This window comes from Podarcis gaigeae (assembly GCF_964106915.1).
Source record: "Podarcis gaigeae genome assembly, chromosome: 2".
NCBI classification, from domain to species: domain Eukaryota; kingdom Metazoa; phylum Chordata; class Lepidosauria; order Squamata; family Lacertidae; genus Podarcis; species Podarcis gaigeae.
This window is the reverse complement of record NC_139679.1, coordinates 28,042,010-28,063,698: the sequence shown is the minus strand read 5'-3', so window position 1 is coordinate 28,063,698 and position 21,689 is coordinate 28,042,010. Positions and strand designations below refer to the sequence as shown.

Sequence of the window (21,689 nt, the reverse complement as noted above, 5' to 3'; positions counted from 1 at the left end):
AACCCTTGTGACTTGAAAGTTCTGGGAACTGAGTCTGAATGTCCAAACAGAAGCCAAAGAGAAACAATTATTTTCACAATTTGTTCCCCAAGTGGGTATAAATTCTATAGCAGAAAGGGCAGATGGGTTGCATGAACAGACTTTTTCGATTATGCTGCTGCATAATAAAATGGTTCCATTTTGTGGCAAGCAGATATGCGTTACAGCATTCAGTTAGTATGAATACTTTTTCAGAAAAGGAACTAATTTGAAAGCTGAATGCTTGATTTAAGTCTACCTTCCTTGGTGATCTCAATGGATAATTTATGCCCATCCGTCCTGATAACAGCTCTTAGGTTGCTGTCATGAGTTAGTGGTCTGTTGGCCAGAAGTTAATGCCATTGTTGTAGAGATCAGCTAGAGACATAGTCAAAAGCTACATAAGAGAGGTAAATAAAATAATAGGTAAATTACCCCTGGACAGTTAAGTCCAGTCAACAGTGACTATGGGGTGCTGTGTTTGTCCACAGACAGCTTTCCAGGTCATGTGGCCAGCATGACTAAACCTCTTCTGGTGCAACAGAACACCATGATAGAAGCCAGAGCACACAGAAGCCAGAGCACACGTTTACCTTCTCACCACAGCAGTACCTATTTATCTACTTGCACTGATATGCTTCCGAACTGCTAGGTTGGCAGAAGCTGGGACAGAGCAACGGGAGCTCACCCCATCGTGGGGATTCAAACTGCCAACGACAAGCCTAAGAGGCTCAGTGGTTTAGATCACAGAGCCACCCACATCCAGTAATTATCCCTGGTCTAATACTGTAGCCATGAAGGCGTGATCTGTGCTTAAGAGGCAGTAAGAATTGAGCAGGTGAAGCTGACCTGACAAAAGACCCCCATTGCGCTGATGGGACTCCTTCTGCTATCTTCCACAAGTGTGCTAGGTTAGTTGAATAAGGGCCTAAATAAAGACTATGTATTGTGGAGAGGGAGAGCGAGGGAGGGATGGAGAATCTTGGTCCTTCAGAGCCTACCTGGCCAAGCTCGGAACTGTCCAATGTACTGTTGGATTTCTGTGGTGCTGGACAGCTCCCTGTGAAGCAGAAGGCTCTTTCCATAGCCCTGGAGTCTATCTGTCTTTAGCACTTTCCATGCCAGGGATAGTCAATATGCTTCCCTCCAGATACTGTTGGACTACAACTCCCAGGAACCACTGCCAACATATCTGGGGATGATGGAGTTTGTAGTCCAGCTATTTTTGGAGGGTACTACTTTTGGTACCCTGCTCCATGCTATTTGAGAGGATGACAGGCTCTTCGGCTGCTTCTCTACAGATGCTTCTGCTTGTCTTTGCTCTTGTGCTGCCTTTCCACATTCCTTGCATCGAGCACACTCTTATTATTCAGTCTCCTGTCTGCAGACGTTTATTCCCACATGTCCTAATGATGCTCTGAATTATTTCCTGGCTGCTGTGAATATATTTGACAACCATGGGCTATGCTTCCTCCTGTGGAGAAAAGATTGAGATATAAAGGGTCACAGTGACAAACAGAATACTTAGACAACTGGAGGTGTGACAGCTCTATTAGGCTGCAGGGAGGCCCTCTCTTGGGATGTAGGGAGTACCTTGCGGCAAGCGCATAGGCAGACATGCTATGCAGAACAATCTGTCAGTGAAAGGCAGATCTACTTCAACTACTCTGCTTCTGTAGGTGGATGACAAGGGTCATGCTTTGCAGATGGTGTTAATACTGGATGAGAGCACTGAGTATAAGTCTTACAACTGTTCTTGGGAATGCTGTGGTGGTGGCTTCCTACACTGTCACCAAAACATTTCCTTTCATTTAGCATTCACTCCTCTTGATTTTGTGGGACACAGGTGGCGCTGTGGGTTAAACCACAGAGCCTAGGACTTGCCGATCAGAAGGTCAGCGGTTCGAATCCCCGCGACAGGTGAGCTCCCGTTGCTCGGTCCCTGCTCCTGCCAACCTAGCAGTTCGAAAGCACGTCAAAGTGCAAGTAGATAAATAGGTACTGCTCTGGCGGGAAGGTAAACGGCGTTTCCATGCACTGCTCTGGTTCGCCAGAAGCGGCTTAGTCATGCTGGCCACATGACCCGGAAGCTGTACGCTGGCTCCCTCGGCCAATAAAGCGAGATGAGCGCCGCAACCCCAGAGTTCGCCATGACTGGACCTAATGGTCAGGGGTTCCTTTACCTTTACCTCTTGATTTTGTGGGGCTTCTCACATGCTTCATGGGATAGCCTTTGCTACAATATTGGTGTCATCACACGGTCCAGGACATTGCTGTTGAGTAGCTCGCCTCTTCCCCTCAAAAAAAGAAGAAGAGAGAAATGTCTGAGACTAGATTACAATAAGTTTATCTTTCCTGGAGAGGGAAATGGATCCCACTACCACTAAAGTGGCCTGTGATCATGTTCTGGTAAACTTTACAGCACAACCATGAGCGTTTTTATTCAGAAGTAAGTCCCACAGAGTTGGATGTGACTGTGTCCTGGCAAACCTCAGTTGCAACTGACTGTGTGCCCTGTTTATTTGGATGTGTAGTTTATTCTGTGATCACATGAGCTTAGATTCTGCTGCTTCAAATAGGACACCCCCTGCACTCTCCTCTTCAAAGTCTACTCCAGAGGGCTGGGGGACTCACTAGAACAGATTATTTTTTAAAAAATTATTTGGCAGAGGGAGTGGGAGGGAGGAGAGGAAGGAGAAAGTCCTATTACATGAGCAGAACTCTGCAGGTTGTTGAATGCGACACCTAGTCATTAATTAATACAGTTGAAAAGTGACACGGTCACAGCTGAAAATCAAGGCGGTCACTATGTATCACCATATGCTTATTTGCCACTTTGCAGCACTGATAGTCTAAAGGAGAACTTTCCAAACTTTTCATGTTGGTGACACACTTTTTAAATGTGCATCATTTTGTGACATAGTAATTCAAGTTTTACTAGCAAACCGGGGATTACACTCACCCCTTTACAGCCTGGGAGGAGAGTGGGGAGTGTTTTTGCGACACACCTACACACTGCAGCCGGCCCAACAACATGTCGCGACACACAGTTTGGAAAGCTCTGGTCTAAAGCATGATGGACTAACTTGCACTGAACCCTTCACAAGGCTATATTCCCCTTCACAAGGCCATGTTCCTTTTTTTGCACTCATGAATCCTTTTAAGCTGTTCCCACTTCTCCCTCAAAGCTATCATTCTGAATGGCAGGTTTAAAAGAGACCTTGCCTTTTCTCTATTGGCGTCACGTGCTCGTTTGCAGAAGCATTTTTAATATGCTACACTTTCTTAATGGCCACCAAGTTAAGTGCAACATGACAGTTTAGCATTAAGCTGCATGGGAAGCAATTGACATTAATTCAGAACCTCCTTCAAATGCCTTTTGGCACTTGCTGGTCTGCTAGGAAATTAAGCTGGGTCTGGGAAAAAGAGTGTAAAATGCATCTAAAATGTCAAATCTTCATTGCGGCCTGAGCACAGCTGTTGCCTATGTAAAGTTCAGGAACAGCTACCTCCATCATTTTATTTCTCGGCTTTCCCTAACATTTAGTGGGTAAATGGAAAGAATTTCTTTATTGCAATTCAGAATGCTGCATGTTTTGCCCTTTTTATTGTCCTAATTTACATTTGCGTTACTTCTGCTGGCTGCTAAATCAGAGGGACCTTTTCAACAAGCGCTGTGCCTGAGAGGAAAGAGTTGGGCAGGAAGAGTCCTAGCAAAATATCAGAAAAATGTTAGCAAATGGTCGTTCCATCCCCTTGTTGCCACAAAGGTTAACTACCTCTCAGTTGTGTTCTCCTCTGTTCCCTTTCCATTATCCCACTTTTAGATTGTAAGGTCCTTGGGGCAGGGCCTGTTTCTTATGGGCTTGCTGCAAAATGCCATGCATGCTGATATTTATTCCTATAAAGCGACCCACATCATCCCAAAGTAATGCCTCATTTATTATGTCCCGGGTAGGCTTCCATGTATGGTTGGTGAATTCCTCTTGCTGGGTTACAGGCCTTCCCTTGGGTAGAATCTATAAGAAAATAAATCTGTGTTAATCTGCAGACACACACACACACACACACACACACACACACACACACACACTGTATGGGTGAAGATCTGCTTGGGAGATGATTTAAGTTCCATGCACCTTCACCTTCTGTCTTATAATCCATAATAACCCTCCCATTTATCCTGTAGTAGCATTATGCTGGCAGCAGTAGGTCGACCTGAAAGAAGTTGCTGTTCATTTAATAGTTTCATGGCAAAGAACTATTCAGAAGGAGCTGCGTGCTTCATTACAGTATAGTGACAGTATGGTGACAGTATTAGCCCAACCTCTTTGCCTTCCAGCTTTATTTTACAGCTCATGCTGCTCCCAGAATCAGGTGAAAAGTGTGGATCTCCAGACCCCTGCAGCACAGCGATGGAAGAAGCTGAACCTGCTACAAGCTGTATAGATACCGTATTTTTCACACTATAAGACATACTTTTCCCCTCCTAAAAAGTAAGGGAAAATGTGTGTGCGTCTTATGGAGCGAGTGCAGGCTCCATGGCTTCAGCGAACGCAACGCGAAGCCTCTGGAGCACAGCGGGAGTGCTCCCACTGCGCTCCGAGGACTTCAGGCGGCTATCCCTGAAGCTAGGAGAGCAAGAGGGGTCGGTGCGCACCGACCTCTCTTGCTCTCCTGGCTTCGCTTCTCTGGAGAGGCGCTGCACAGCTTTCCCTCTCTGCACAGCGCCCCTTCAGCGAAGCGGGAGGAGAAACAGAAGGGGCTCCGCTTCTCCTGCCGCTTCCCTGAAGGGGCGCTGCGCAGAGAGGGAGAGAATATTTTCCCCCCTTGTTCTCCCCCTCTAAAACTAGGTGTGTCTTATGGTCGGGTGCGTCTTATAGAGCGAAAAATATGGTACATGATGGTTCTTATGCATCAGGAGTTTTCTCCCCTAAGGTAGAAGGGACACTGGTGTTGTTGTGTGCGTGGAATTTGATTCTGTTACATGTTGTGCCACAGACTCTTCTGAGACTTCACTCTACTCCCAGTTCCTTAGCCTTTACAATCCTGCTTTATTTCAGTTTGACTATCTATTTTTCGGGGGTGCTAAGTATTTATCCTCTCAGAACCTGTAATAGCGGCATATTATTATTATTATTATTATTATTATTATTATTATTATTATTATTATTATTTGCCATTTCCCCCTATTGCTTTGTTTTTAAACTTATCTAAGACTGAACCCTAGCCTTTTTCATTTTTAAAAAAGTCACTTTGCTTCTCTTCTTCTTGCTCCAGATAAAGGTGAAAATGGGGAACCTTATCAGAGGAAGAAAGGTGCTGGAGCTCCTCAGCCAGATGTTCCTGCTCCATCCCAAAATCTCAGAGACAGCACTTCAGCGCCAGCAAGCAATAGCTGGAGGCGGATCATTCTGCTCATCTTAGCAATAACAATACACAATATTCCAGGTAAGCACCAAACTCTTTCTCAGTGCCAGTGTCTCACTCTTGAAGACCCTAGTTGTTCAGGTGGTGGAGCTAATCTGAGTTGCTAAGTGCAATCCATAGAGTATTCAGAGTGACATGCATTCTTTTTATTTCTATTTCACTGTTTAAACACACTGTTTTGTGTTGTCCTTCCAAGAACCGGACAACCTGGAGAAAATGACTTCACAATTTAGGAACCTCCTTTTCTTTTCACAATTTTCCCTATGCATACCCTCAACTGAACTCACAATCCTTTGAAATAATACAGATTTTCTTATCTGCTTTGGTGACATCAGAGTGAAATTTTAAGTGCCTTTTTGGATTTGTTCAACAGTTAGCAAATGTGTGCATCCCCACCACATCCCCACTTGGAAGCAAACAAACATATTATTGCTACTCAATCTACCTAAATCTTTAGGAAACGACAAAACTTGCAATTTATTTCAGCAGGTTTTATGTTTAATATTTCTAATATTATTTTAAATCCTGTATCTTGAGTATTGAAGCGTTCAAAAGAAAATTATGAAGAGTACACACCCCAAGTGCAATTGTCCCATATTCTTAGTTGTTTGGGGAATTTTTGGAGGAATAAATGCTTTAGGTCTGACTTCATACAACCCAAGATAATATGGGAATGGGCAACACATCTCTTTCAAGAAGAGCCTATGACAATTTACCTTTTATATTCCATTTGAATAGATGGAGATATTTTAGATGTTAAAGTTTTCCCTCTCCAAAATGGCCAATGGCACATGGGAAACAGTGGGGAATTTTCTGATTGGCAGAGTCTAAAGCAGTGTTTCCCAACTTTGGGTCTCCAGCTGTTTTTGGACTACAGTTCCCATCATCCTTGACCACTTGTCCTGCTAGCTAGGGATGATGGGAGCTGTAGTCCAGCTGGAGACCCAGGTTTGGGAAACACTGGTGTAAAGCATTGTGCTGCTGCTGTTCATTGGAGAGAGAGACAGAGAGAAACAGAAGCTTGAGTTAAGGAATGAAGAGCAGGTTGTGCTGAGATGCTCTGTGAATTTTTCGTAGCTGCGTTGGAAATATAGAATGGCGCGCTGGAATGGTGAATGAAGATTTTTGGGCTCAGTCAGTTTCCACATCTTTGCTGAAGTTTTTGGCGGTGCACTGAATCCTTTGAGATCAGGTGTTTTTAACTTGTGGAAATGTCTTAAAGCAGAAGGATGTTGGTGTATGGTGGCTGAAGCTATAATTTCTTTATTTTTTAATTTTCAGATCCTGGTAACAACTAACCTACTGATATGCTTGTTAAATTATGTGAAGCATACCATGCCAAAAGAAATATCAGACACAGGTGTTGCATATACTTACCTTTGCATGGATAATATATGCTAGACATTGGAAGAAGAAGTAGGGACGCAGGTGGCACTGTGGTCTAAACCACTGAGCCTCTTGGGCTTGCCGATCAGAAGGTTGGCGGTTTGAATCCCCGTGATGGGATGAGCTCCCATTGCTCAGTCCCAGCTGCTGCCAACCTAGCAGTTTGAAAGCACGCCAAAAAGTGCAAGTATATAAATAGGTACTGCTCCGGCGGGAAGGTAAACGGTGTTTCTGTGTGCTGCTCTGGTTTCGCCCGAAGCGGCTTAGTCATGCTGGCCACATGACCTGGAAAAACTGTCTGTGGACAAATGTTGGCTCCCTCGGCCTGTAAAGCGAGATGAGTGCCGCAACCCCAGAGTCATCTGCAACTGGACTTAACTGTCAGGGGTCCTTTACCTTTACCTTTTTGCTGGAAGAAGTGCAAAAAATAATAATTAATTGAAATAGAACGAGTAAGGAAATTATGGGAACACTTGCTGGTAATTAAATTAAGAGCAAAGTTACAAGGACATGATGAGTATAAAGAATTGGGCCAAATTCAGTAAGTGAAGCTAGGAATGGTTTGGATTTGCATAGATTTTATGCTCTTGCAATTGGTATAAATTATATGATGTAGGTGAGATATGATAAAGTAGGAACTACATGAGTTTGGTTGCCAGTGAAAGCAATAGATTCACTAAGCATAGTAATAATATATTGCACTTAGTATTTATGAAGGTTAATGACACCTCTGATTAAGTCATTTTAGGATTCTCTTTTTTTGTATCATTTTCTCTTGTACTCTTCTTTACATCTTGGTAATAATAAGAATCTTTTTAAATATTCTTTTGTGTTCTTGGGTAACAAAAGCCAATTAAAAGGAAAAGGAAAAAAAAAAGCCCTGTGGAAGACAATCTGGACACAGTACTTCCCGGGGTATCATTTGCAAAGTGAAGCCAGCAGGACAACCTTCTGAGAGCCCAAAGACAGAGCAGTTCTGCCACCAGACAAACACCAGGAGAGTGTCAGTAATCTGCTTGGCAAGTCCTTGGTTCTTAGATTCCAGAAAGCCCATTAATATTATTAAGCTGTTCTGTGAGCCAGCAAGCAGAAGACTGCTTTCTCCAGCTTTCTGCCTGAGGCCAGCAAAGACTTGATAGCAAAGTTCAAGCACCTGCCTGATGCTGCCAATTCTGACATATAAACCTAAGTGAGCCTAAAGAACGGAGGGCTCAGGTTCTCATTGGGGGGCTTTCCCCACAGACTTTCCAAATCCTTTCAAATGATTATGGCCAGGTTGCAATTTCTCATCTTTTTTACATATGTGTGCATGTGCGCACACACTGCGTTGTAGCTACGAACCTTGATGGCTAAGGTGCAGATCGGCTGCGACAGCTCAGTTGGTAGAGCATGAGACTTTTAATCTCAGGATCGTGGGCTTGAGCCCCATGTTGGGGAAAAGATTCCTGCACTGCTGCAGGGGGTTGGACTAGATGACCCTTGTGGTACCTTCAAACTCCATGATTCTGTGAACGCCAGCTACTGGGAATCACAAATGGGGACATTGCTGTTGCGTTCAGGGTCCTGCTGGCAAGCCTCTTACGGGCATCTGGTGGACCACTGTGAGAACAGGAGGCTGTACAGTGGTACCTCGGGTTAAGTACTTAATTCATTTTGGAGGTCCGTTCTTAACCTGAAACTGTTCTTAACCTGAAGCACCACTTTAGCTAATGGGGCCTCCTGCTGCCGCCGTGCTGCCAGAGCACTATTTCTGTTCTCATCCTGAAGCAAAGTTCTTAACTCAAGGTACTATTTCTGGGTTAGTGGAGTCTGTAACCTGAAGTGTTAGTAACCTGAAACGTATGTAACCCGAGGTACCACTGTACTAGTAGGGCTATTGGCCTGATCAAGCAGGGCTCTTCTCATGCCCCTCTTATACAGCCTACATGAGAGGTAGATTTTCACTTAATGTAGCTTTCTTAGCCTAGAACTGGGGAGAAGACGTTCTTGCTGAATTTTTGCCTTGTAACACTGCTGCAAAGGGCAGAAAGTGTTAATCCTTACTGATGATGAAAAGGATTGTTTGTGCAGTCTTCTATTGTGGAAGCATCGTTTGCTGTGTGAAGCTCAGGAACCGCATGAGTGCTGAAATCAGGGAGCAGCTAGATCTAAAAGGTGCAGTTTGGCTTCCAACTGCGAAAGGTCAAGCGCTGGGAGCTGGATTTCACCCCTCCTGCATAACTGTCAAGAATCATGGCTTCAAATGGCGATTGAGGCAGGGAGTGGATATACCTTAGTGACTTGGTGTCCTGCTGCTCTGTCAGCTGGGCAGCAGTGAATTATTTTTATTGTCTCTCAATTAAAAGCAAAAAAAAAGAAAGACCTTTTGTAAAAGACAGAAACAAAGTGCTTCTTCCCCACTTCTCCTGGCAGTAGGTTAATGACAATAGTCTCACTGTTGCTGGAGAGAAATCTTGAAAGAACCTGCCTAACCTTTTTATGTTCCTATACAGCACAAAGCTGCCTTCAGGCAATTATAGAGGCCCCAGAAATGATCTCCTGCTCCTTAAAGGTCATGGCATTAATGTGTTTCTTCTTCTCTGTAATGTTGCTAGCGGTGTGAGAGAGCAGCGTTGTCAGAATTTATATTTCAGGTCAGCTAGTGGACGGTGTGTTTGTCTTGCAACCCACAGTCCACAGAGTAAACGGTTTCATTCTCTGCTTTGCCTTCCAGTAGGCTAGAAGACTTAGCACTCTTTAAGATAGACAGGTGGCCTTTACTAATCAAGCTTGGACATCATCAAAAAGGCCACAAAGTCCCACACCTTTGCACAAAAGAGAGAGGAGAAGCTTGAACCTTCAGCACGTCGATAGAGTTGGAGCCATGGAACTAGTCTGCAAATAGTTGCAAGAACTCAGATGCAACCAAGCTGAACCAAAAACTACAAGTCCCTAAAGAGTCGCTACACAAAAATGATAGATTTAGTGATAGGGCTGTCTTGACTGTAGAACTTTGTGCCTTGTGTTGCAGGGTAAGGGCAGACAAGAATGGCATGGAGTTGATTGCAAGCTACGTACTGTGGGGAGTCTGGAGACGACTGCTTAAGTGGGGTGGTGGGTGGGGAACACTATTGTGTGAATAAGTCACAGTGCCGTGCACACTAGTTTTTTTCTGACTTGCTGGGGGGTGATGTAGATAGGGAAGAGATAGGAAACATTTTGGATATCTTATCGGAAAGCAGGCTTCTATATAACAAAGCTCTCTCCCTGTCCCCAAATACTGTATTTTTCGCTCTATAAGATGCACCAGACCACAAGACGCACCTAGTTTTTGGAGGAGGAAAACAAGAAAAAAAATATTCTGAATCTCAGAAGCCAGAAAAGCAAGAGGGACCGCTGCGCAGTGAAAGCAGCAATCCCTCTTGCTGTTCTGGCTTCTGGGATAGCTGCGCAGCCTGCATTCACTCCATAACACACACACACACACACACACACACACACACACAGACACATTTCCCCTTACTTTTTAGGAGGGAAAAAGTGAGTCTTACAGAGCAAAAAATACTGTATATTGTATTTATCCTAGAAGATTGGAACTTGTGATCTCCACCATGGAGGTTACACCAACATATATTCTCTGAGGTGCAACAGATACCACCAATTGCCTTGCCTCTCAACCTGATCCCTCTGCCATCCCACAGCTAATTTCCTTGCAAATGTAGGCAGCTGTTCTGGGGTGCTACAACTTCTCATTAGAGCCAGGTCTGAAAGGCTTGTAATAAATTGGAAATGACATGCAGTTTCTGTTAGTTGAGCACCAGGTGAGCTCCAGCGACAGGCAGCTGGCCAAGGCTGCTTCTTGGATAACGAACCCAAGTTCATTCAGATGCATCGAGCCTCTCTTTGCCAGGCTTCTGCTCTTGTAGGTGTGCTCTTGAGGCCTTTGACGCTTTTAATAACCCTGCGCCAATTGTTTCGGGAGCAAAAGGGAATGTTTGTGTTGGATGTTATTCTTCTAGTGCTTTTGAAAAGTCTAAAATCAGCTCCAATCGGCTTAAACCTGCAGTAAACCTGGGTCTGCTTTGACTTATCTTTGTGCTTCAGGAATATATTTGTCCCTTGATAGATACACAAAGAGGTGCTTGGCTGTTGTTGGGCACTACCACCGGATCAATGGTTAAGAACTAGTTAGGCACCTGATCTGTGGTTTTTCAAGGGGCTAATGCTTTCAAAGGCATTGAAGCCAAATCAGTACCATGCTTATTGTTAGTCCCTCATTTGTGCCCTTCTTTCTCTCCCGTTCCACCCCTGCCGAAGCAGCCTGTTCTCCCTAGTCCCTGTACATTTTTGTAACTAAGTCAAAGTACAGTGGTACCTCGGGTTACATATGCTTCAGGTTACAAAGCTTCAGGTTACAGACTCTGCTAACCCAGAAATAGTGCTTCAGGTTAAGCTTTGCTTCAGGATGAGAACAGAAATCGTGCTCCGGCAGTGCAGCGGCAGCAGGAGGCCCCATTAGCTAAAGTGGTGCTTCAGGTTAGGAACAGTTTCAGGTTAAGAACGGACCTCCGGAACGAATTAAGTACTTAACCTGAGGTACCACTGTATGCCCTTGAAGTGGTGACATCTTCTTCCCTTGCCTACCCGTACCTCCATTTCTTCCTTTCCTCTCTTGTTTCCCTCTTTTAGATGGTGAGCCCCTTGGAGCAGGGAGCTGGCATATATATATCAGAGGTAGGAAAAGCTTTGGCCCTCCAGGTGTCACTGAACTACAACTCCCATAAATCCTAGGAAGCATGGCCAGTAGACAGGGCTGATGGGAGCTGTAGATCAGCAACATCCAAAGGGTCAAAGCTTCCTCACTTCTGCTATATTAAAATGCTTTTATATTAGGCAAGCAAGCAAACAAGTAAATAATACATTATCTGTCCGCTTCTCATTTCATGTTGATAAAAGAACTTCTAGACCAGTAGTATTCTACCTTTTCCGATGACCTACCTTTAATCCAAGCATTTCTTCATTTATTTTTTACCATATATTGGTATGGTGCTGCTGCTGCTGCTGCAACCCATCTTAGATCAGGCTGTGACCTGAAATGGGCTCCTGATGTACCAGTTGAAGACCAGTGCTCTAGACTAGCATTCTTCTTGCTAAGCTAGTTATCTACTTGTAAGGAATTATTTTTTTTAATGAAGTATCTTTAAAAAGAATAAGACCAAAGTGGCCTTTCTGTCACCTCGCTACTTTGCAGTCCCATTTCCAACATACGCTGTTACATGTGTGGATCACATTTTATGCCACAATACAAACTTGGAACCAGTGTGGTGTAGTGGTTAAGAGCGGTAGACTCGTAATATGGGGAACCGGGTTCGCTTCCCCGCTCCTCCACATGCAGCTGCTGGGTGACCTTGGGCCAGTCACACTTCTTTGAAGTCTCTCAGCCTCACTCACCTCACAGAGTGTTTGTTGTGGGGGAGGAAGGGAAAGGAGAATGTTAGCTGCTTTGAGACTCCTTCATCTCTCTCTCTCTCTCTCTCTCTCTCTCTCACTCACACACACACTCACAACATACAAATGGCTTTCCTGTGATGTGATCTGAAATCTCTGCACTGCACATATGAGCAGTGAACTCTTACAGCTATTGTGGCACTTTCACATACAAATATCACAGGAATTACAAGAAATGTAGTTTTTAATACATTAATGTTTCCATGGAAATATGTTAAAACACTTATTATTTTTTTGTAAAATAGGATAAAGATGGGGGGAGCTTTACTAGACTGTAAGCTTTTGAGAACACAGGGAATCCTTATTTTTTAAACTGGTATAAGATGCAAAATAACGCTTATACAAATGGGAGCATTGGTGATTCCATCCTTCCTTCCACAGTTTAATGCCTGAGGCATAGGTACTTTCTGCTTCATGTGGTTTTGTAACTTCTGGCAAAGAATCCTTTTCATTTCTGATAACACCGCTTGTAGCTAGATAACATGTGGGAAAGATAATGGAGCGGGGCACAATCCACTTTACATGCCTGCTTCATGTTTACTGCCTTAAGGAGTCGGAGCAAAAGCCTGTTCGCTTGCTCTGAGCCAGAAACTAATGAAGGGAATAAATTGATATAGACGGGAGCTGCCAAATGGCGGAGTAGGACTTGCTAATTCATATTCTTAGATGCCATTTTTTTCACGGAACATTAATTATGCATTTAATCAGAGCCTGTTTATTCTGGTCCATCTTTGCTTGTTGGGTGGTTGTGATGGCGAGAAATCGAAATGAATTAAAATGTTACGGATCTACTGCAAACAACAATTAGCAAGGTGTAAATGAAAAGTCTAAATACCATTCTGCTCTTCTTTTAAAAATCTGACTTAAAGATAGGAAGAGGGAATTTGCACACTCAAAGTCGTCATCCCCCCATAGCTTTTTGGCTTCTCTTAGCAATATGCTGCCTTGTAGTGTCAGTAAAAAAGATCAGCTGCACATGTATGACTGGTATGCGTGGAAGGATCAACAGCTGTAAAAACTGGAAAAAGAAGGAGCAGAGTAACAAAATGAATGATTTTTTTTAAAAAAACCCAACATCTCTGGGCTGCATTGACAAATAATGTGACTGGAATGCAATGCATTAGTTGCTGCAACTACCTAACATTAAATGTTAAATCAACTGGGATTCTGATGCTGTTGCAGTGGTGTTGCAGGCAAATGAACAGCCTTTCTTAACCTTGGTGCCACAGATGTTGTTGAATGACAACTCCCACCATCCCTGACTGCTGGTACTGCTAGCTAGGGATGATGGGAGTTGTAGTCCAACAACATCTGGGGATCCAAGGCTGAGAAAGGCTACAATAGAATGTTTAGGGTCTGGATGTTAAGGTACCGTATATACTCGAATACAAGCAAACCCGAATATAAGCCAAGGCACCTAATTTTAGCACAAAAAACTAGGAAAACTTATTGACTCGAGTATAAGCTGGTTCACCACACCACAAACCTGGTGGTGGCGGCGGCAGCGGAGGAAGAACAAGCAGCCCAAAAGGGCTGCTTTTGGGCTGCTTGTTCCTCCTCCACCACCACTGACAGCAGCAAAGTCAGCGGAGGAGGAAGGAGCAGCCCAAAAGCAACCCAAAACCCTTTCAGGCCACTTGTCCCTCTGCCGCCTGCCTCACTCAAGTATAAGCTATAGGGGGCTTTTTCAGCATAAAAAATGTGCTGAAAAAGTCGGCTTATACTCGACTATATACGGTACTTAATTTGCGGCATAGCTTTCCACCAATGGGGTACATTCTAAAGCCTTGCTCAGAACACTGGCAGGACTCTTTTATTGGCCAGTGGTGGGTCATTCGATACCACACATCTGAGTGCCTTGCATTACACTTGCACACACCTTGTGCCACCAAAGGTGCAAGCTGATTTGCCATGTTGTCATCTTTTTCTCTTTATACCCATAACCCGCAAGACGTTAATCAGTGCCTAGTCCTAAGCAAATGGATAGTTGTGTGAATCCCTCCACTATTTATTGTTGGCAGCTGTTCTGAATGGCTGCAGTTATAGGCTGTAGCGTCAACAAGCCACAGGTATGAGCGTTTTAGACCATGAAAACAGTATATCATAATAGACTGGAGTAATAGAACAAGATACTCATTTCTCACAAACTTGAGTTGTGCAATTGTTTTTTCTTTTTGTATTGAGTTTCCGAAGGTAAAATTCTCTTAAGTGCTAAAGTGGCTACATCTGGAATTTCTGTAACATTGAGTGCAAAATAGCAGACAGTTAACCTTGATGTAAAATTGTGTTGATTTTCAAGTTGGATGCAAGGAACGGTCAAACAAACAAACACATTTCAGTTTGCTTGGTTTCTTAGTTTTCCAGTCTGAAATTTAGGTCTCCACATTTCTGCAGCAATTTGCAAACACCCCCCTGCAAAAAAAAAACCCTCATAAAAATTCCTCAGCATTTTAGTGCAAATTTCTCCCAATAAACATATTTTTGAATGCAGTTGACTAATGTACACTTTTTTTGGCAAGTATCTTCTCCTAATACAATGCTTTTCTAATGTTATACCAGCATACTCATTTTTATACACATTTCCCCTAAAATATTCATTTTTGTGAACATTGGTTGGTGTTGGAATTGCTAAATTTGGGTAAGTGTGAATTTTTGGAGGGTGGCTGTGTTTCGGTTCTCATTTTGCTTCAGAAAGTGTGAATTTGATAGATTTGGCTTTTAGTGCAAACTTAGTTGAATCTCTCTCCATCTGTACTTTCTAGTGAGTTCGTTTTGTTGAATCATAACTGTAGCCTGATTTCTTGTTGTTAATAGTATTGACAGCAAACTTGATTGGTTGATTTTATGTTGTGAAGGAAGGAGATAATAGAATCACAGAATTGTAGAGTTGAGGTGGGGACCTTGAGGGTCATTTTGTCCAACTCCCTCAGTGCAGGAATCTCAGCTAAATCATTATCACTGGCATGGAAGAGAAATGTGTTTTTGAGAGACTTGTGATATACAGGGTTGAAATATGGCACATCTTTGGAAAGATATTTGGATTTGAAGTTACATTTGTTGAACAGATTTTCAGACTGAATACATTAGAATCTTCTGGTTTCATTAGGCTAATTTAGTTCAATTTATAACAAAACGGCAAGATTGTCTTCAGTTATTTTGGGCTTCTGTATCTGTTAATGACAAAGTCTCTCTCTCACCCCCCCCCCCCGGCTTGCTTCTTTGCCTTTAAGCATTTACTGGTATCACATTAGTAAATGCCTGTCTGGGGTCTTCACAGCTGAGCATTAGAATGTTGAGATGCTTGTCCATATTCACAACTTATTTCACATCAACACCTCAGCAGTAGAAAATTCTAGGAATGAAAACATTAGGGATGAACACTTCATTGTCTTGTCCTCCCAAAGGTCTGGCAGGGATAGGCTGCTGGTAGCCTGAGGACTCAATCTGACCTCACAAGGAGTAGCTTAAATTAGCAGATATGCCAAGAGTCAGACATAGGAGCAAAACTTGTGAGTCCAGGTGTAATTCCAGACCATAAAACAGATCCATAAAGCAGGAGTGTGGCCCCATCAAGAGGAGGCATTGACTGAGCATCTCACCATCTTCATCGCTACAAAGATTGAGCTTCAATATGTTTGCCTTTGTCAAATCCATATCTAGGCAGTCTAAGAGATCACACGTCACCTGGCACTGATGAAAATTAACACTGATAGTTAGCATACTGACTGCAACCTATTTCAACTCTCTAGAGCAGTGTTTCCCAAATTTGGGTCCCCAGCTGTTTTTGGACTACAACTCCCATCATCTCTAGCTAGCAATACTAGTGGTCAGGGATGATGAGAATTGTAGTCCAGAAACAGCTGGAGACTCAAGTTTGGGAAACACTGATGTGGATGATTTTAAACCTGTGGTTTCATGTGGGTTTTTTTAAACATGGAAGATGATATTGAATCCTAAGGAAACCCAGGGAATAATTCCCACAGGGTGTAAGAAATAGTTTCTCTTAGCATCAGAGCCCAGCATCTTAAAAAGCAGAGACATCACCTTGCCAACAAAGATCCGTATAGTTAAATCTATTCTTTTCCCAGTAGTGATGTATGGAAGTGAGAGCTGGACCATAAAGAAGGCTGATCACCGAAGAATTGATGCTTTTGAATTATGGTGCTGGAGGAGACTTTTGAGAGTCCCATGGACTGTAAGAAGATCAAACCTATCCATTCTTAAGGAAATCAGCCCTGAGTGCTCACTGGAAGGACAGATCCTGAAGCTGAGACTCCAATACTTTGGCCACCTCATGAGAAGAGAAGACTCCCTGGAAAAGACCCTGATGTTGGGAAAGATTGAGGGCACAAGGGGACAACAGAGGACAAGATGGTTGGACAGTGTTCTCGAAGCTACCAGCATGAGTTTGACCAAACTGCGCAAGGCAGTGGAATACAGGAGTGCCTGGTGTCCTCTGGTCCATGGGGTCACGAAGAGTCGGACACGACTAAACGACTAAACAATAACAAAGCATCAGAGCCACTGTAAAGTGGAACTCCCAGCTCCCAACCTATGCAGTTAATATCAAAATTGCTGCTGCCTCTGTTTCCTGTTCTAGAAGCATTGGCTGTGATAGTGTAGGGAGTAACAGAACAATCTTTCTTATTTTCTACATGTGTGCCGGAGATAGAATGTATGCCATATATTCTTGAGTGGCATAGGAGATAATTCAGGGAGAACGACTTACAGATAAAGGACCCAGCTGGACAAACTCAGTCTTGACAAATAGAGATTCCTTTCTTGACCGATGTAGCCTTAGTAATTTAAACAGCAGATACCTTCCCCATTGCTGTTTTGCCTAGTAAAGTGCAATCCTATGCAAGTATTCCCAGCTAAGTGGGAATTGCAACCTGGGTGTGTGGTCTGAAAGCGAACATCATTGTAAAGCTAGAGTCAAAATGCTTGAAGTATTCCCAGACTGAAGATACTGAGTAGTAGGTAGGGTTTGTTCAGACCAAGTGAGAGCCATTGATCCAACCTTGAAACATGACCCCCTAAGGTGTTGATTACTCTTGGAAAAGAAACAATCTATAGGGATCTGGGAGGCTGCTCAATAACTGTTGTGAAGCCCATTGTAAACCATTGGAAATTGTTTCAAAACCATTTTGAAACCAAAGGACTCAGTGCAACCAGAGGACTCAATGAAACCAGAGGACTCATGATGAATTTCTTCAGATGGATGGTTCATGATATCAAGGGCCTGCAGAGTATTAGTATCCAAGTGTCATCAGTTTAAGAGGAGAAGGTCAGCAGCTTCCATAATTTCTTTCCCATTTGTTTAGCAGAGATGTGATTTGCTGAGGAAAGAGATTTTACAATTGACTTAATTGGGTCTGGGGGGAACTTGTGGTATTTTAGAGTCTTCTTTCTTATCAAAGGGAAGCTGAATTTAAGTGGCTATTAAATTCTGGTCAAGGTTGAGGTGTTTTTTTTTTTTACAAAAGCTTCTACAGGAAATAGCAAGTAGTTTGATGGGGAGGGGAAAGTATCACACTTTTTCATTATTTAAAGACTTTTCATTAAAGTAGCATGCCTGAGGATTTATAAGTGCAACCTTGTGTGCCAAGAAGATTTTCATCTCTCGTGTACTTTGTCGACATTCAGTGCTGAGTAAAGAGGACGCGATCATTATCTTTCTGAGCAAAAAAGATTCCTAGGTCATGTTCTGATGTATTCTGGGCAGGAGAGAGTATTCCACTATGTAGGCTGAGTTCTATGAAGGAGGAAGGTGTATTTGAGAACATAAAGTGAGCTCAGATTGGCCGCACTTCAAGGATCAGTAAGCCTGGGAGGGAAAGCAACCTGGTAAAGTTAATGGGGAAGACATAGAGCTGTTTCCAACTTATTCAGATGACTCAAGCAAAACACAGAGAGAAGTTCTGAGAGTTCTTCACAGCAGCTGATGGTTTCTGTAGCCAGCTAATTGGAGGAACTGAGTTTAAAGAACAGGGCTAGGCTGGCAGCCTGATTAGGCTTGCCTCTGAAGCAAATATGCAATTGGGATTTGAAACGGAATCTTTGGCAGTGGGTCTCAAGAAAATGGAAGAAAGAATCTAAGAACTGTTGGGTTTAAAAATGTAATCAGCACAGACCAAAGTATTAAGAGTGGCAAACACCTTTTCATCTTGCATGTCAGGAGCACAGACCCAACTTGAGACAGAGTGCTCCTGGGCTAAAAAATCTCACTGTAGGAAGCAGCCACCATCCAAATACATCCTTCACTTTAATTTCCAGAAAAGGTCACGGCTCCATGCACTACTCCAGGTCTATGTGCCTTGTTCTTGGGTACCTTTTTTGTTCTTGGTTAAAGCAGTGGATTCAGCCTGCCAGGAACTTGGGAGAATGCCCTGTTGCTTAGATACAGGAGGTACTTTGCAAAGAAGATAGTGTTGCCAGGGAAACCAAGGCCTGCATTCCCCCCCCCCTTTTTTTTGTTTTTTTGCTTGGAGGTTTGAACACTGGGCAAGGGATCTTTTCTGTGACAGCTGTGGGAACAGAGTAGCTTTGGAGCAGAACCTGTACCAAAGCTAAGCAGCAGAGAGTGAAAACAGGCTTCATCCAGGTGTTGAGCTGCAAAGGTGCAGTCGGAGTGAGAGAACTGCCCACTGGTGATTTGAAGGGTTGCTCTAGCAGGAGATGACATGCTGTCCCGAACGTTTTGATGTTTCAGCAGCAGTCATGCAATCTGCCATAAACATTTTGATTCTTCAAACTGGTCTCTGACCGTAATAAATTTCATGTTGCTGTTCATTTTGATTCTTCTCATTGTTGCAACAGAGATTTCTCTCCCCCGCCAGCTCAGTGCCTCTCTCTCTCAAGCAAATCAGACATGGCAATCAGAGGTAGAAAAAGGAGATTGGATTCATTAGTTTGTTACCTGGGAGATCTGTTTTTAGTTTCTTGCTCTTTCACAGACTGCCTCTGCATTGTGAAATTTAAGAAGACGACTGTGATCTGGTTGGGTTCAGAGATTATGCATTGATTGGCTTGTCGCAGCACGCTGGGGGCAGGATAGAGGATAAAAAGCTGAGCTGTTAAGGGACAGACTAGGGAAGTTCAACAGGGAGTGCTTGGAAGTGCTTTATGTACCTGAGAGTATCTGTCAAAAGAGCAGGTGTTTAATTGGCTCCGTGTTTTAAGACATTTATAAAACCTTTAAACGAGGGAGTGAACTGAGCTGATAGTTAAATGTGATGACTTTTGGAGAGAGGGAAAAGTTGAGCACTTTGTGATGACTGACAAAGAAACCAATTAAGATGGTGACAGATTTTATTGGGAATACAGGTGTGCAAAAGTGCAGCACTAAGAATTAGCCAGTTAGTACTGTGAGTGTAACAACATTTTTGTCCACCTTCATGGAAAGTTGATTGGGATAGTGACCCTGAAGATAAACTCTTCCATACCTAAAAGGACCTTTGCTAAAATGTACTCCCTCACCCCCATGGGGGGTAGACCCAGATCTACCCTATGCAGGGGAATTTCAGACCAGTCACATAAAAAATGTGGCTCAGGCAAACAGCGCATTAACAGGTTTTATGGAGTAAGCACGACATTGAGGATAAATTCACAGTAAGGGGTAGCTACCTAGAAATGTGTGCCAACTGATAGCGATAACAATCAGAAATGAGGTATATAAAGCTGCATTTTTAAAAGGGCATTTGCGTAGTGTATGACCACCTCCCCCAGCCCCCCCCTTGTTATTTGCATTTATTCATCAAATAAATAAACAATGTGGATTGATGGAGAGGGAAGAGGAGTGGTAGTGGCTGCTGAGAGCACGACACTTTTTTCTTTTCTGTAGTTCATGGAAAATGTGATAAAATATAAATAATAACAACAACAAAAAAAAGCAGAGGGAGTGTGCAGACAGTGGTTTTCCAGCCATAACTCAGGCTACTAACATCAGCACTGAGCTACCTTGTAGAGATGAAGCGTCGCACGAGTCTCGTTCATATATTTTAAATGGCTTTAACACTTCCTGGACTCGGATGTTGCTAGTTATTTGTATTTATAGTACGTAGAAGGAGTGCTGTGATATGATTGGCAAGAATAGGAGCTTCTTTTTCATTGTGAATGACAAGTCTGAGAGGTCCCAAGACCCTTCCCCTTGACCTCAGCTCTCCAATGGCTGCTATTTATTTGGGGCAGGGGGGAATCCAACCATTCAAATACAGTGGTACCTCGGGTTAAGAACTTAATTCATTCTGGAGGTCTGTTCTTAACCTGAAACTGTTCTTAACCTGAAGCACTTTAGCTAATGTGGCCTCCTGCTGCTGCTGCGCCGCTGGAGCCTGATTTCTGTTCTCGTCCTGAAGCAAAGTTCTTAACCCGAGGTAATATTTCTGGGTTAGCAGAGTCTGTAACCTGAAGCGTATGTAACCTGAAGCATATGTAACCCGAGGTACCACTGTAACAACATCACTAGTTTGACTCTGCAGTTCAGAAATGGCCACATTTTCTAGCACTTGAGACAAATCAGGGTGATTATTGGGTTCCCATTATAGCTAATAATCATTTCTTTGAAAGGCATAGTAGAGACTTTTTGCAGAATGAGAAAGAGAGGTGAACTTAGGGAAGTAATAGGCAGTGCAGTGCCTTCCAAATGTCCTTGGGCTCCAACTCCCATCAGCCCAATGGGAAGTTTTCCTCCTATGTTTAAGCCAGGGGCCATGACAGACATCGGGAGCAAACGAGCAAGGAAGGCCTGTGAGGGACTAAACCCCTAGCTGCTTCAATTCTCAGTTCCAGACCAGGAGATTCACCTGCAGAGTAATGCTTGTTGGGACATGGGCAAACAGGCGTGTGTGGCAAAAGCTATACAGTGGTACCTCGGGTTACAGACGCTTCAGGTTACATACACTTCATGTTACAGACTCCGCTAACCCAGAAATATTACTTCGGGTTAAGTACTTTGCTTCAGGATGAGAGCAGAAATCGTGTTCTGGCGGCGCTACGGCAGCGGAAGGCCCCATTAGCTAAAGTGGTGCTTCAGGTTAAGAACAGTTTCAGGTTAAGAACGGACCTCCGGAACGAATTAAGTACTTAACCTGAGGTACCACTGTATACATATATATATACATTTGCCCCCATCCCTAATAACTGTAGTAGTATTGTTTACTTATTGTATTTTAAACATATTATAAGCTGCCTTGAGAGCTGCAAGTAGTACTGTACTCAAGATATAAATACTCATAAACAAGTAAACAAAAATAATGGGTGTTTGAGTTCATCTGGAGGGCTCCCCTGGACTATGTCTTCTAAAAATAATGTACTACAGAGCTGAATGCAGCAAGAGGCTGCTTATTTACTCTGTTAATCAAGGCTTT

General features: G+C 43.3%; 1 protein-coding gene across 5 annotated transcripts in view; it reads left to right on the top strand.

Moving 5' to 3' along the window:
- Positions 1 to 21,689, top strand: part of SLC39A11 (solute carrier family 39 member 11) — a 257,070-nt gene that overhangs the window by 140,502 nt on the left and 94,879 nt on the right. For all 5 annotated transcript variants that reach the window (XM_083727731.1, XM_083727730.1, XM_083727728.1 and 2 more), the window contains one exon: positions 5,299 to 5,469. In XM_083727731.1, the coding sequence (XP_083583857.1) occupies positions 5,299 to 5,469 (171 nt within the window). The remainder of the gene's footprint in view (positions 1 to 5,298; positions 5,470 to 21,689) is intronic.